Source organism: Balaenoptera acutorostrata, chromosome 7 (genome assembly GCF_949987535.1).
Source record: "Balaenoptera acutorostrata chromosome 7, mBalAcu1.1, whole genome shotgun sequence".
NCBI lineage: Eukaryota > Metazoa > Chordata > Mammalia > Artiodactyla > Balaenopteridae > Balaenoptera > Balaenoptera acutorostrata.
Window position 1 is genome coordinate 52,625,437 of NC_080070.1, and position 15,407 is coordinate 52,640,843.

Sequence of the window (15,407 nt, forward strand, 5' to 3'; positions counted from 1 at the left end):
ACTTGCAAATACCATACAAAACATATTCCCAAAGTATTTAGGTCCTTTCCAGAGGAAAAGTCCAGACTCAGTGACTCAAGGGATGGAGGGCCAGCAAGAGGAGAAAAATCCCGATATTCTATTGTGTTGTTTGCAGAGAGGCTTGTAAAGGGGATTGGGGACTTCCTTCCCTTGCAGTCAGTGTGGTTGGAGAGAGACGGACAAAGAGAATTTATCTCATTCATCCATGAATAATGAATGATCTACCACAAGGGGCACTTCTGGACCGAAACACACTGTTTATTTGTCAGGGGGTGCCTCAGGAGCAGCACACAGGCCTCTGCGAGAGAACTGAGGCAGAAGAAAGCTGTGTTGCTCTGAACCAGCCATGCAAGGACATGCATTGAGTACAATTCAGAGGAAATTTTAGGATGAAAAGAAACATCCTGCAGTGGTAGAGAATAAGAGGATATGATTCAGAGAGTGTTGGAATTTTTCCCGTCTTAAGTGGAATAAAAACTGACCTGCACAGTCTTTTTTTTGCTTTGAGGTTTGTTGTGTGTGCCTGAGCCGTGATAGTGCCTGTAAACAAGGTGCCCATTTGGGGGAGACCTAGGCTTTTCACCGTGTTTTCTGTGAGGTTTGCTTCTCCTCAACTTTGAACCTGCCCTCTGCTTTGAGCTGCTTGTTTGCCTGGGCCTGTGACCGTGTGTATTGTGCAGCAAAATCAGTTGTTTATTTTGCTTCTCTTGAGACTGTTTCTAAATATATGCATTTTTGGTTTTGTGTTTCAAATAGGAAAACTCCAGAGATGACAATCGAGCTCTGGTCCATCAGCTTTCCAACGAAAGCAGGCTCTCCATCACTGACTCTCTTTCAGAGTTTTTTGATGCACAGGAAGTTCTGTTGTCTCCAAGCTCTTCAGAAAATGAGGTTTGACCACTGTTTTCAGTTAGGTGCCTCCAAAATCTCTTTTGCTGCTTTACCCGTTCAGTAAATACCCATATTTAGAAACACTAAACTCAGTGGCTCCTTTTTATCATTACATTCTGAGGATCTTATAAGTCATACCCCAAAAAGCATAAAAAGATACAAGATCTTAGGGAAAAAAGATTATGAAAGTAGGTGTTGGTCACATCCTGGTTTCTGTTACTTGATTTGTTTTACCTCTTTTCAATTGTAGGTTAATGATTTTGACTATTAGCTGTTTGATAATGTATTATTTCCACTACAGGGTCAGAAGTTAGTACCTTGTATATTTTCTCATCATTGAATTTGCTCTATAGTAATTTATAGTATAATTATGGTTATTATAGTTATTATAATATGGTTGTTACAATTAATTTATAATTATGTTCTGAGTATGAGTACTGATAATTTTACCCCTTCAGGATAGAAGTACTAATATTTTTTATCTATTAATTTCCATAGAAAATACTTTTATTCACAAATAGTTAAAAGACAATTTGTAACTCATTCTAGTCAAACGCTAACAAATTCTGAAAAAGCAGTCTGAATTAATAAGAATTTTTATAATAACTAAAATCTGGAGTTTACGTGTGTTTTCCTTGTGAGAATGAATCAGGAATGTATAAGAATTTTAATAACATATTTTCCGTGAACATCCCCTAGGCAGACTGGTGTATGGGCCTTTAAGAAAACGGCATCCAAAATTATTTCTATAGGTTTATAATGTGGGGTCTAAGATATTTGATCATTTGAAGTAAAGGCTTTATGAAATCTGGCTTGTCTACTCTAATGTGTATTATTTCTTCTTTCCCATAGATTTCTGAAGATGATTCATATGTCAGTGACATAAGTGACAACCTTTCCTTAGATAATCTCAGTAATGATTTAGATAATGAGAGACAGACTTTGGGTAAGATTTAAATTGTTTGATCTGCGTGTTTGGATCTTTACAGAATACTGATAAGCATACATAGAGTACCTGCTGCAAACAGAGAACTTAGCAGGTTCTACATCAGAAACTTAAGACGTGGTCCCCACCCTCAAAGTTTTATAATCTAGGTGGGACATGGCACTCACATGTGAAAAATTTATTCATTCAAATACATTTGTTGGCTAGTGCAAATTTCTATTTTATAAAGTAAGGTTATACCAATTATCATATAAATATCAAAAATTAATACTACAGATGTTCCTTACTTGGTTCAACAATCTCTCTGCAAACATATTAGAATATAGCTTTTTTCCTTTAGGTTTCTAGTGGTTTTCATAGTTTAGGAATTCAGTAGCACTTATGTTGTAAAAGGTCTGGTCTAAGCGGTAATTTAGCTTCCGATTCTTCAAGATAACACATTTGAGAGTAACAAACTGCTCCCCCTGTGGGGGTAGGGCTTAAGGTACCCTGAGATGTCCCTTTATTACTGGTTGATCCCAAGACTGAAAATGATGCCCAGGAAATGTTAGTTGGAACCGTGGCAGGTACCTGGAATGTCTGCTATCTCCAAACAGCTCTGATTTAGGAGTTCAGTAAGCAGACTGAAGCCTGTTTAGGAAGATGACCTATCCTTAAGAAGAATCTGCCCATTGGACAGGTCTCTATATGAGTCCTGCAGCATCAAATACTCCCAGTCTTGGTACTCAGTGTGCTTGGGGTCTCTAGATTTATCTATGCCAGAACACCACATATTTTTATATCTACATGGAAGACAAGGACCGTGTCAGTTCCTTTTTGATGTACCAGTGCTTGCCAGCTCAGTGTGTATGTGAAATACAATGATGATGAGTTGTTATCTCAATGTCAAAGAGCCTACTCTTTGGGGGACTACAGAAAAGGCAGGTAAATTTACTGTTCTCTGAAAGAATATCCTTTCAGCATCACACCTGCTAGAAGTCAGAAGCTTATTATGCTCTGTATCTTTCTTGAATTGTTTCTGGAGAGATTAACCCTTTGGTGGAAAAGTCTGAGAACCAGTGATTTAAAGGCAAAGACCAGTAATATAGGAGCAAGTTCATGTGCTACTTGTTTTTGTAGAAAAACAAGGAGGCGAATTGAAAGAGAAGTGAGGAGGCATCACTTATTCCCTTGGCAAACAACACACACACACAGTAAATGGGAACTCTTATTGTGGATGAAGAAGACGAACAAATGCTGAAGTCCTCCTTCTGTTTGAGGCCTTAGGGAGGGGGCCAAGAGGAACAGAGGGATAGAGGTTCAGAGGTCAAAGTTGGGAACAGAGGACTTGCCCCCGAACCTAAGACCACATCTGTGCTGAGTTGACACCAGCCAGGGAAAGCATGTAAGAGGTGAAGGCTGGTTCTCTCTATCTTATTCCACAGCCATTTTGCTAGATTACTGACCAACATTTTCTTAGCTTGAACAAACACTGGGCCAAACCTAGCTTTCTTCTTTGGCAGTATTTGGAAGATTAGATTTCTACACATCAGTACTCTACTGAGAAGATTGCATGTAGAAATAAACTTTGCATCTTAGGACACAGTATTGCCTACATAAGGAAATAGGATTTATCCAGGTCTTGATAAATTACCACACTAGAATTTCTCTGAGCCCTTAGTAAATGGTAGGTATTTAGAATGTTTCCTATTAGTTTACCCCCAACCCAAATCAGTAGGCACATAATAGGATCTGTCACTGTGATGGGTGCTGTGTGGAGGTTCAGTGGTTAGGAATATAGCTTCAGGGACCAGATTTCCTTGGTTAACTCCAGCCCTGCCACTCACTGGTTATGTGTTCTAGGGCAAGTTACTTAATTTCTCTGAGGAATTCTCTTAATTCCTCAGTTTCTTCATCTGTAAAATGGGGATAATAATTCTTTTTATCTCAAGAGGTTGTTGCAAAGGATAAGTGAGATAATACATGTAAAATTCTTGAAAGGCTGTCACAGAGTAAAAGCTATGTATGTATTAGCCATTAGTAGTAGTAGTAGTAGTATAGTATTCTTTCAAAATTTAGTGTAATCAAAGAAAGTATTTTGAGATTACATGGAATGCTGTTTTTAAAGACTGTCATCATTTGCAGCTACTTACTTGATTTTTGCCCGTGTTGAGCAATTAAAACAAATTCAGAATTTAATTGGTTGCTTAGCTTAACATGAGACTTCAAAGTATGACCTCACTTTCATATTCTCCTGTTCATCAAAGCAACCTCGTTATTCAGAGTGATCGGCTTTATAATAAAATACCACTTTCTCATATGTTGATGTAATGCAAAAGATTTCATTTGAAAATAGGCTATGTTGGGGTGGGAAAAGAATTCCAGAGCATGAGGTAATGGAAGTTGTCACAAAGGAAAAGATTGATAGGTGTAAAAACCTAAGATGTAAATGTTTCATTCATTAAAAAACTGCATAGACCAAATGTAAAGATAAATGTCAAATGGGGATTAAATTGTAAAACAAATACAAAAACAAAAGATTATGTCTTAATATGTAAATAGGAAAGTGGACAATTCAGAAAAGAAGAAGTGTTCATGAAAGCATTCCAGACCACACTAGGAATTTTTTTAATGTAGGTTAAAACAAGGAGGTAGCGCTGTCCACCTAATGATTTGCCAAGAATTCAGAACGAATGCTGACAAGCCTGGAATGGTCTCAGAACATGGACACTGGTATATGCTTGCTGATAAATGGGAAACTGTTACAGCCTTTTTGAAGAGCAGTATGATCATATGAATCAGTATATGATTCCCACTTCTGTATATTCTAAGAAAATAATCAGATATAATTAAATATCTAAGAATATGAATATTCACTACTTTTTTTTAGCAAAACATTGAAACAAATCTAAAAGTCCAACAACAGATGAATGATTCAATAAATTATGGCTTATCCATAGCATGGAATTGTTTTACAGTCATTAAAAATGGTATTTTAGAAGAATTTTGAATAGCATGGAAAAATATTTATGTTAACTGATTAAGCAAAGCATTCAACTATACAGACATTGTCAGCTATATGGAGAAAACACTAAATGAAAATACTCCAAAATATAAATGGCTACTATTTCTGGGTAGTGGGATAATGGATGACTTTTGTTTCCTTTATAATTTTCCTATAATAAACACAATTGTTTTACCAGAATTGGAAACGATTTTTTTTTTAAGAGGTTTTCTGGCTTTATTTATTTATTTATTTTTGGCTGTGTTGGGTCTTCGTTTCTGTGCGAGGGCTTTCTCTAGTTGCGGCAAGCGGGGGCCACTCTTCATCGCGGTGCGCGGGCCTCTCACTGTCGCGGCCTCTCTTGTTGCGGAGCACAGGCTCCAGACGCGCAGGCTCAGTAGTTGTGGCTCACGGGCCCAGCTGCTCCGCGGCATGTGGGATCTTACCAGACCAGGGCTCGAACCCGTGTCCCCTGCACCGGCAGGCAGATTCTCAACCACTGCGCCAGCAGGGAAGCCCTGGAAACGATTTTTTTAAAAGACTTTAAAAGTTTTTATCAGAACTTGAAGTGCTTTTATAAAGAGTTTAAAAGTAACCTGCTCTGGGCATAGCAATCCAGTTTCCAGTTTTATTCTAAGTGCATATAAGCTACGAGGAACTAGCCTTTGATTAGGAGTATGAAGACCTCCCCATGAATAAGGTCCACGAGTTTTAGTGCTTATAATTTTTGGTACTTCATTTAGCTGCTCAGAATTCTTTTTATTTTCTGACTTCAGCCATAATCTGGATAACTGAGATTAATAGTATCATGGCGTACTTGCTCAGTAAGGTGGATTTTTTTTTTCCTTTTTAATAGTAAAATAAAATGAAAATCCTTGTAAGGCAACCAGACTTATTTCCCTTTCAGGGCCCGTTCTCCCAAGCGGAGGGGAAGCCAAGTCCAAAAGAAGAACGTGCTTGCCGGCCCCGTGCCCCAAGTCCGGTAACCTCAGCTTGTGGAACATCCTGAGAACTAACATCGGGAAGGACCTGTCTAAGGTGGCCATGCCGGTGGAGCTCAATGAGCCCCTCAACACGCTGCAGAGGCTGTGTGAGGAGCTGGAGTACAGCGAGCTCCTGGACAAGGCCGCCCGGACGCCCAGTGCCCTGGAGAGGATGGTGAGCGCGCAAGCCGCCCCTTCACCGCAGGCGCGGCGGCCACTCACAGGGCCCGGCAGAGACAAGACGGGCACAGCCAGGGTTCCTGTGCCTCCGGCTCCCGTCTGGATTGCCCGTCAGATCGGTTCATTTCCCAGCCACCTCCGCTTCCCCTCTGCCTGGCTGTTTTCAGTCACCTGGTCAGGAATTGCCACTGGGTGCAGCTTCCCCGTGACAGCTGCGGCCTGGGGGTAGTTCTGCTTTGTGGTTTCCTCTTTCTCCAGGACCTTCCCATGGGATTGTTCTGCTATTGCCTGGCTGGAAGACATGTCTTGAGGGCTGTCTGAGTATTTATTTTTACTACCCTGAGTGGATAGAACTTAATTTTTGGAGCTGGTTGTTTTGTTTTGTTTTGTTTCATCCAGGGTAAATTTCCTTTGAGAATGTTTTTGTTTATTTTTGGAACTGTCTTATCAGCCCCTAAATTTTTAGAAAATATCATTCACTCACAGGTTTCACATCAGAAAGATTCTTCTCCCCCCCGCACTTCTTTTTTTTTGAATTAATTTTTATCGGAGTATAGTTGATCCCACGCACACACTTCTTATTTTATAGAATAAGTTTTTTAAAAAAAAACCTCACCCTAGAAAGATTAACCTTCTGTTCTCTACTCAGTATCAATTCTAATCAAGTGATGGGGCTTCTGATGACGGGGTCTCCAAGTATTTCTCATCCTTCCCCTGTCTTGTGGGGATGGGGTTAGGGGTACCTTAGTGGCAAGACTGTGGCCAAATCAGCCCTTTCTGTGACTGTGGCTATTTGTTCTTCAAAACTGAGTGTCTCTTCCTCTTTTTGCCTCCTGGTATGTTACCTGCTCAACAGAAAGGTCATTGTTTGTGTGGGATGCTGGGACATGAGTGTCTTCCCCCAAATGCAGCATCTCTGCCCTAGGCATCTGCTGATTGGCTAAGTGAGACAGCACGCCCCCAGCCTCAGGGACCCAGCTATACATCACCGTCTCACTGTTGGAGGACGCAGTTGTTTTCTAAATTGTACACGTTCTGCAGTTTAAACCCTCATTAAAACTTCAATTTCTTCAGTGATTTGAGGATTAAGGGAAAATCTTAACTACTGGTTGAAAGAGACATCCCGTCTCATCCCATACTGTCTCCTGGGACTTCTCCCATCAAAGAGATTTTCTTTCTTGATACTAATGATAATCAGAGTAGGAGAGAAAAACAAGCTGTTTATTTTTTGTCTTCTTTGTTACTCTTCCCCAGAGAATTTCTGTGAACAAAGGGAGGCAAATAGCTGCCAAGGCAAGTGTTAAAAGTTATCATTCGTGGGCAGTGCTTTTCTTTAAAGAAAATGATTAGCTCTGAAGATGAAAGCATTCTTAAAAGGTGTTTCATTCTTGTAGCAATTTAGAGACCCTTAGGATGTCAGCTGATTGAGTGGTGTCATTGACCTTGAGAAGAAGTTTGAGGAAAGGCACCAGTACATTAGGAAGGGAAAGTTCAGGAAAGAATTGAGAACGAACCTAGCCCATGGATTGTGTTTACTGCTCTGAGTATGAAGGTCAACTCTACCCCTGCAGAGATTCTCTCTCATATTGTCAGCCCACAAGGAGGATGCTTCATTTTGCCTGCTCCCTCCCTCCTTTCTCCCCCTACATCATGAATGATACCAGGTTCTTTTATAAATGTGTTATATGTTAAATTGTGGAGGTGATTCAAGGTTGATTCAGCATTCCATGTAGACGTGTGACCTTGCTGTTTATCAGGCAACAGGCATCTGAGGAAACAGAGGAACAGATACCCAGGTTTCAAGAACAGACTGAATTGAGCACAGCAAATTGATTTTTATAAGCTCTCCAGCTGCTCTAGAGTGAGCAGCTTTAGTGTGAGGTGGTAAGGTGGGACCAGTTTGCAAAAGGCTGTTGAAAGTTATGTGACTAAACATTTATGAAAGGCACACAGCTTTTTTTTTCCAATATAAGAAACTTAATGAAATGAGCTGAGAAGAGGAAATATTGAGATTATTATCCTGTATTAGAAAGGAAAATTTGCTATTGCTACTTAGGTTTAATTTTTTTGCCCCTTGCCCCTCAAAAGACCAAAAAGGATACAGACACATCTCAGAGATATTGCGAATTTGGTTCCAGACCACTGCGATAAAGCAAATATTACAATAAATTGGGTCACATGAATTTTTTGGTTTCCCAGTGCGTATAAAAGTTATGTTTATACTATAGTCTATTAAGTGTACAATAGCATTATATCTTAAAAAAACAAGGTATACACCTTAACTTAAAAAATACATTATTGCTAAAAAATGCTAACCATCAATGCACCAGAGCCTTCATTGAGTGGTGGTAGTAACATCACTGATCACAGATCACCATAACAAGTATAATAATAATGAAAAAGTTTGAAATAATGTGAGAAGTATCAAAATGGGACACAGAGACACGAAGTGAGCAAATGCTCTTGGAAAAATGGTGCCAATAGACTTACTTGATGCAGGGTTGCCACAAACCTTCAATTTATAAAAAAAGAAGTTTCTGCAAAGCATAGTGAAGTAAAGCACAATAAAACGAGGTGTGCCTGTACTGTGGCTCTTTGGTGCCCTGAAAGGGGAACTGGAAAAGGCTGAGACCCTCACAGCCAGGGCCATTAAAGGGTTTTGCTCATTTCGTGTTCACCTATAGTTTTCCTTCCTTTTCCTTTTTGAGTTTTCATTTTTCCTCCCAGAAAAGCAGAACTTCTTTTTTTTTTTTTTTTTATGGCTGTATTTTTTCTTTTTTTTTAAAATTAATTAATTAATTAATTTATGGCTGTGTTGGGTCTTCGTTTCTGTGCGAGGGCTTTCTCTAGTTGCGGCGAGCGGGGGCCACTCTTCATTGCGGTGTGTGGGCCTCTTCACTATCGCGGCCTCTCTTGTTGCGGAGCACAGGCTCCAGACGCGCAGGCTTAGTAGTTGTGGCTCACGGGCCTAGTTGCTCCGCGGCATGTGGGATCCTCCCAGACCAGGGCTTGAACCCGCGTCCCCCGCATTGGCAGGCAGATTCTCAACCACTGCGCCACCAGGGAAGCCCCCAGAAAAGCAGAACTTCTTAAAAGGTACTGTGCTCTGTCCCAGGCTCAGGAAATGACTCCCACAGATTTCTTTGGTCAAAATGAAGGGGTTTTTTGGTTTCTACAATATCAAATTTTGAATGATTAAACTTAGGATGCTTATTCCTGAATTTTTATTTTTTATATTGGAGTAGAGTTGATTAACAATGTTGTGTTAGTTTCAGGTGTACAGCAAAGTGATTCCAGTTATACATATAATACATGTATCAATTCTTTTTTAAGCTCTTTTCCCATTTAGGTTATTACAGAGTATTGAGCAGAGTTCCCTGTGGCTTATTCCTGAATTTTGAGGGAAGTTTAGCTTTTTTAATACTCTTCATCCCTCTCCTCCTCAAAAGCCTTAGCATGACCTCAGGATTCTCAGATAGTGGCTGGTTTAGAGGGACTGATTCACCATCTTGAAAGCCTCTACCCGCTTGCAGGCATCAGACCAAATGGACAATCTGAAAAGGCCTAGTCCACTTGTGCCTGGGCCAAAATGAACACGATTTAAACCTACAACTTGAAACCAGAGTCGGTTTGGGTGTCTTTAAACCAGGGACAAATCTTTGGCTTTTCGAGATAAACTGTAAAGAGAGAAAGAGAGGTTTTATTTTGTTTATGTCTTTGTTCGTAAAACATAAATTTCTTGGTGATGGAGAAATAACCAGGTTCTCTCCGCTCTCGCTAGGTGTACGTGGCAGCCTTCGCCGTGTCCGCATACGCATCTAGCTACTTCCGCGCTGGGAGCAAGCCCTTTAATCCAGTTCTTGGAGAAACATACGAGTGTATTCGTGAGGACAAGGGCTTCCAGTTTTTTTCAGAACAGGTGGGTATACACCCTTTTTGTTTATTGGGAGAAGTTGCTTATGCCTCCCATTAAATGTGCTTTTGAAATATTTATATTCCACCTTTCACTGGCTTCAAAGCAACTGAGATAATTACAGTGCCTTTACACATAAACAGAGGGATCAGTTTCCTTCTACTGAAACCTCTCCGCCACCCGTGGGCAAAAATGCACTAGCCAGGCTGAGGCTCGTGTGGCCATATGCATAGTCAGAGCCCTTCCTGTTGAAAGTCGTAGTGGAGAGGGACTTGTTTTTTTTTGAATTTTATTTCATTTTATTTTTTACACAGCAGGTTGTTATTAGTCATCCATTTTATACACATCAGTGTATACATGTCAATCCCAATCGCCCAATTCATCCCACCACCATACCCCCCACCGGTTTCCACCCTTGGTGTCCATACGTTTGTTCTCTACATCTGTGTCTCAATTTCTGCCCTGCAAACCGGTTCATCTGTACCATTTTTCTAGGTTCCACATGTATGCACTAATATACAATATTTGTTTTTCTCTTTCTGACTTACGTCACTCTGTATGACAGTCGCTAGATCCATCCACGTCTCTACAAATGACCCAATTTCGTTCCTTTTTATGGCTGAATAATATTCCATTGTATATATGTACCACATCTTCTTTATCCATTCACCTGTCGATGGGCATTTAGGTTGCTTCCACGAACTGGCTATTGTAAATAGTGCTGCAGTGAACATTGGGGTGCATGTGTCTTTTTGAATTACGGTTTTCTCAGGGTATATGCCCAGGAGTGGGATTGCTGGGTCACATGGTAGTTCTAGTTTTAGTTCTCTAAGGAACCTCCATACTGTTCTCCATAGTGGCTGTATCAATTTACATTCCCACCAACAGTGCAAGAGGGTTCCCTTTTCTCCACACCCTCTCCAGCATTTGTTGTTTGTAGATTTTCTGATGATGCCCATTCTAACTGGTGTGAGGTGATACCTCATTGTAGTTTTGACTTGCATTTCTCTAATAATTAGTGATGTTGAGCAGCTTTTCATGTGCTTCTTGGCCATCTGTATGTCTTCTTTGGAGAAATGTCTATTTAGGTCTTCTGCCTGTTTTTGGATTGGGTTGTTTGTTTCTTTAATATTGAGCTGCAAGAGGTGTTTATATATTTTGGAGATTAATCCTTTGTCTATTGATTCATTTACAAATATTTTCTCCCATTCTGAGGGTTGCCTTTTCGTCTTGTTTATGGTTTCCTTTGCTGTGCAAAAGCTTTTAAGTTTCATTAGGTCCCATTTGTTTATTTTTGTTTTTATTTCCATTACTCTAGGAGGTGGATCAAAAAAGATCTTGCTGTGACTTATGTCAAAGAGCATTCTTCCTATGTTTTCCTCTAAGAGTTTTATAGTGTCTGGTCTTACGTTTAGATCTCTAATCCATTTTGAGTTTATTTTTGTGTATGGTGTTAGGAACTGTTCTAATTTCATTCTTTTACATGTAGCTGTCCAGTTTTCCCAGCACCACTTATTGAAAAGACTGTCTTTTCTCTATTGTATATCCTTGCCTCCTTTGTCATAGATTAGTTGACCATAGGTGTGTGGGTTTATCTCTGGGCTTTCTATCTTGTTCCATTGATCTATATTTCTGTTTTTGTACCAGTACCATATTATCTTGATTAGTGTAGCTTTGTAGCATAGTCTGAAGTCAGGGAGTCTGATTCCTCCAGCTCCACTTTTTTCCCTCAAGACTGCTTTGGCTATTCGGGGTCTTTTGTGTCTCCATACAAATTTTAAGATTTTTTTGTTCTAGTTCCGTAAAAAATGCCATTGGTAATTTGATAGGGATTGCATTGAATCTGTAGATTGCTTTGGGTAGTATAGTCATTTTCATAATATTGATTCTTCCAATCCAAGAACATGGTATATCTCTCTATCTGTTGATATCATCTTTAATTTCTTTCATCAGTGTCTTATAGTTTTCTGCATACAGGTCTTTTGTCTCCCTAGGTAGGTTTATTCCTAGATATTTTATTCTTTTTGTTGCAGTGGTAAATGGGAGTGTTTCCTTAATTTCTCTTTCAGATTTTTCATCGTTAGTGTATAGAAATGCAAGAGATTTCTGTGCATTAATTTTGTATCCTGCAACTTTACCAAATTCAGTGATTAGCTCTAGTAGTTTTCTGCTGGCATCTTTAGGATTCTCTATGTATAGTATCATGTCATCTGCAAACAGTGACAGTTTTACTTCTTCTTTTCCAATTCGTATTCCTTTTATTTCTTTTTCTGCTCTGATTGCCGTGGCTAGGAGTTCCAAAACTCTGTTGAATAATAGTGGTGAGAGTGGACATCCTTGCCTTGTTCCTGATCTTCGAGGAAATGCTTTCAGTTTTTCACCATTGAGAATGATGTTTGCTGTGGGTTTGTCGTATATGGCCTTTATTATGTTGAGGTAGGTTCCCTCTATGCCCACTTTCTGGAGAGTTTTTATCATAAATGGGTGTTGAATTTTGTCAAAAGCTTTTTCTGCATCTACTGAGATGATCATATGGTTTTTATTCTTCAATTTGTTCATATGGTGTATCACATTGATTGATTTGCATATACTGAAGAATCCTTGCATCCCTGGGATAAATCCCACTTGATCATGGTGTATGATCATTTTCATGTGTTGTTGGATTCTGTTTGCTAGTATTTTGTTGAGGATTTTTGCATGTATATTTATCAGTGATATTGGTCTGTAATTTTCTTTTTTTGTAGTATCTTTGTCTGGTTTTGGTATCAGGGTGATGATGGCCTCATAGAATGAGTTTGGGAGTGTTCCTTCCTCTGCAATTTTTTGGAAGAGTTTGAGAAGGATGGGTGTTAGTTCTTCTCTGAATGTTTGATAGAATTCACCTGTGAAGCCATCTGGTCCTGGACTTTTGTTTGTTGGAAGATTTTTAATCACAGTTTCAATTTCATTGCTTGTGATTGGTCTGTTCATATTTTCTATTTCTTCCTTGTTCAGTCTTGCAAGGTTATACCTTTCTAAGAATTTGTCCATTTCTTCCAGGTTGTCCAATTTATTGGCATAGTGTTGCTTGTAGTCGTCTCTTAGGATGCTTTGTATTTCTGCGGTGTCTGTTGTAACTTCTCCTTTTTCATTTCTAATTTTATTGATTTGAGTCCTCTCTCTCTTTTTCTTGATGGGTCTGGCTAATGGTTTATCAATTTTGTTTATCTTCTCAAAGAACCAGCTTTTAGTTTTATTGATCTTTGCTATTGTTTTCTTTGTTTCTATTTCGTTTATTTCTGCTCTGATCTTTATGATTTCTTTCCTTCTGCTAACTGTGGGTTTTGTTTGTTCTTCTTTCTGTGGTTCTTTTAGGTGTAAGGTTAGATTGTTTATTTGAGATTTTTCTTGTTTCCTGAGGTAGGCTTGTATAGCTATAAACTTCCCTCTTAGAACTGCTTTTGCTGCATCCCATAGGTTTTGGATTGTCATGTTTTCATTGTCATTTGTCTCTAGGTATTTCTTGATTTCCTCTTTGATTTCCTCAGTGATCTCTTGGTTATTTAGTAACGTATTGTTTAGCCTCCATGTGTTTGTGTTTTTTACATTTTTTCCTGTGTAATTGATTTCTAATCTCATAGTGTTGTGGTCAGAAAAGATGCTTGATATGATTTCAATTTTCTTAAATTTACTGAGGCTTGATTTGTGATCCAAGATGTGATCTATCCTGGAGAATGTTCCGTGCGCACTTGAGAAGAAAGTGTAATCTGCTGTTTTTGGATGGGATGTCCTATAAATGTCAATTAAATCTATCTGGTCTACTGTGTCATTTAAAGCTTGTGTTTCCTTATTAATTTTCTGTTTGGTTGATCTGTCCATTGGTGTAAGTGAGGTGTTAAAGTCCCCCACTATTATTGTGTTACTGTCGATTTCCTCTTTTATAGCTGTTAGCAGTTACCTTATGTATTGAGGTACTCCATGTTGGTGCATATATATTTATAATTGTTATATCTTCTTCTTGGAATGATCCCTTGATCATTATGTAGTGTCCATCCTTGTCTCTTGTAACATTCTTTATTTTAAAGTCTATTTTATCTGATATGAGTATTGCTACTCCAGCTTTCTTTAGATTTCCATTTGCATGGAATATCTTTTTCCGTCCCCTCACTTTCAGTCTGTATCTGTCCCTAGGTCTGAAGTGGGTCTCTTGTAGGCAGCATATATATGGGTCTTGTTTTTGTATCCATCAGCAAGCCTGTGTCTTTTGGTTGGAGCGTTTAATCCATTCCCATTTAAGGTAATTATCGATATGTATGTTCCTATGACCATTTTCTTAATTGTTTTGGGTTTGTTTTTGTAGGTCCTTTTCTTCTCTTGTGTTTCGCACTTAGAGAAGTTCCTTTAGCATTTGTTGTAGAGCTGGTTTGGTGGTGCTGAATTCTCTTAGCTCTTGCTTGTCTGTAAAGCTTTTGATTTCTCCATGGAATCTGAATGAGATCCTTGCCGGGTAGAGTAATCTTGGTTGTAGGGTCTTCCCTTTCATCACTTTAAGTATATCATGCCACTCCCTTCTGGCTTGTAGAATTTCTGCTGAGAAATCAGCTGTTAACCTTAGGGGAGTTCCCTTGTATGTTATTTGTCGTTTTTCCCTTGCTGCTGTCAATAATTTTTCTTTGTCTTTAATTTTTGCCAATTGGGTACCATGTGTCTCGGCGTGTTTCTCCTTGGGTTTATCCTGTATGGGACTCTCTGCGCTTCCTGGACTTGGGTGGCTATTTCCTTTCCCATTTCAGGGAAGTTTTCGACTATAGTCTCTTCAAATATTTTCTTGGGTGCTTTCTCTCTCTCTTCTCCTTCTGGGACCCCTATAATGCAAATGTTGTTGCACTTAATGTTGTCCCAGAGGTCTCTTAGGCTGCCTTCATTTCTTTTCATTCTTTTCTCTTTATTCTGTTCTGCAGCAGTGAATTCCACCGTTCTGTCTTCCAGGTCACTTATCCGTTCTTCTGCCTCAGTTATTCTGCTATTGATTCCTTCTAGTGTATTTTTCATTTCACTTATTGTATTGTTAATCTCTGTTTGTTTGTTCTTTAATTCTTCTAAGTCTTTTTTTTTTTTAAGAGTCTAAGTAGTTTACTTTATAGCAATCTTTTTTTTTTTAGAAATTCACGTTCTTTTATTTATTTATTTATTTATGACTGTGTTGAGTCTTCGTTTCTGTGCGAGGGCTCTCTCTAGTTGCGGCAAGTGGGGACCACTCTTCATCGCGGTGCGCGGGCCTCTCACCATCACGGCCTCTCTTGTTGCGGAGCACAGGCTCCAGACGCACAGGCTCAGTAACTGTGGCTCACGGGCCCAGCTGCTCCGTGGCATGTGGGATCTTCCCAGACCAGGGCTCAAACCCGTGTCCCCTGCATTGGCAGGCAGATTCTCAACCACTGCGCCACCAGGGAAGCCCTCTTCTAAGTCTTTGTTAAACATTTCTTGCATCTTCTCGATCTTGGCCTCCAT

General features: G+C 39.4%; 1 protein-coding gene across 6 annotated transcripts in view; it reads left to right on the plus strand.

The window, feature by feature from the left end:
• Positions 1-15,407, plus strand: part of OSBPL3 (oxysterol binding protein like 3) — a 208,169-nt gene that overhangs the window by 162,853 nt on the left and 29,909 nt on the right. For all 6 annotated transcript variants that reach the window (XM_007171498.2, XM_057550335.1, XM_007171499.2 and 3 more), the window contains 4 exons: positions 778-912; positions 1,765-1,858; positions 5,749-5,999; positions 9,786-9,923. In XM_007171498.2, the coding sequence (XP_007171560.2) occupies positions 778-912; positions 1,765-1,858; positions 5,749-5,999; positions 9,786-9,923 (618 nt within the window). The remainder of the gene's footprint in view (positions 1-777; positions 913-1,764; positions 1,859-5,748; positions 6,000-9,785; positions 9,924-15,407) is intronic.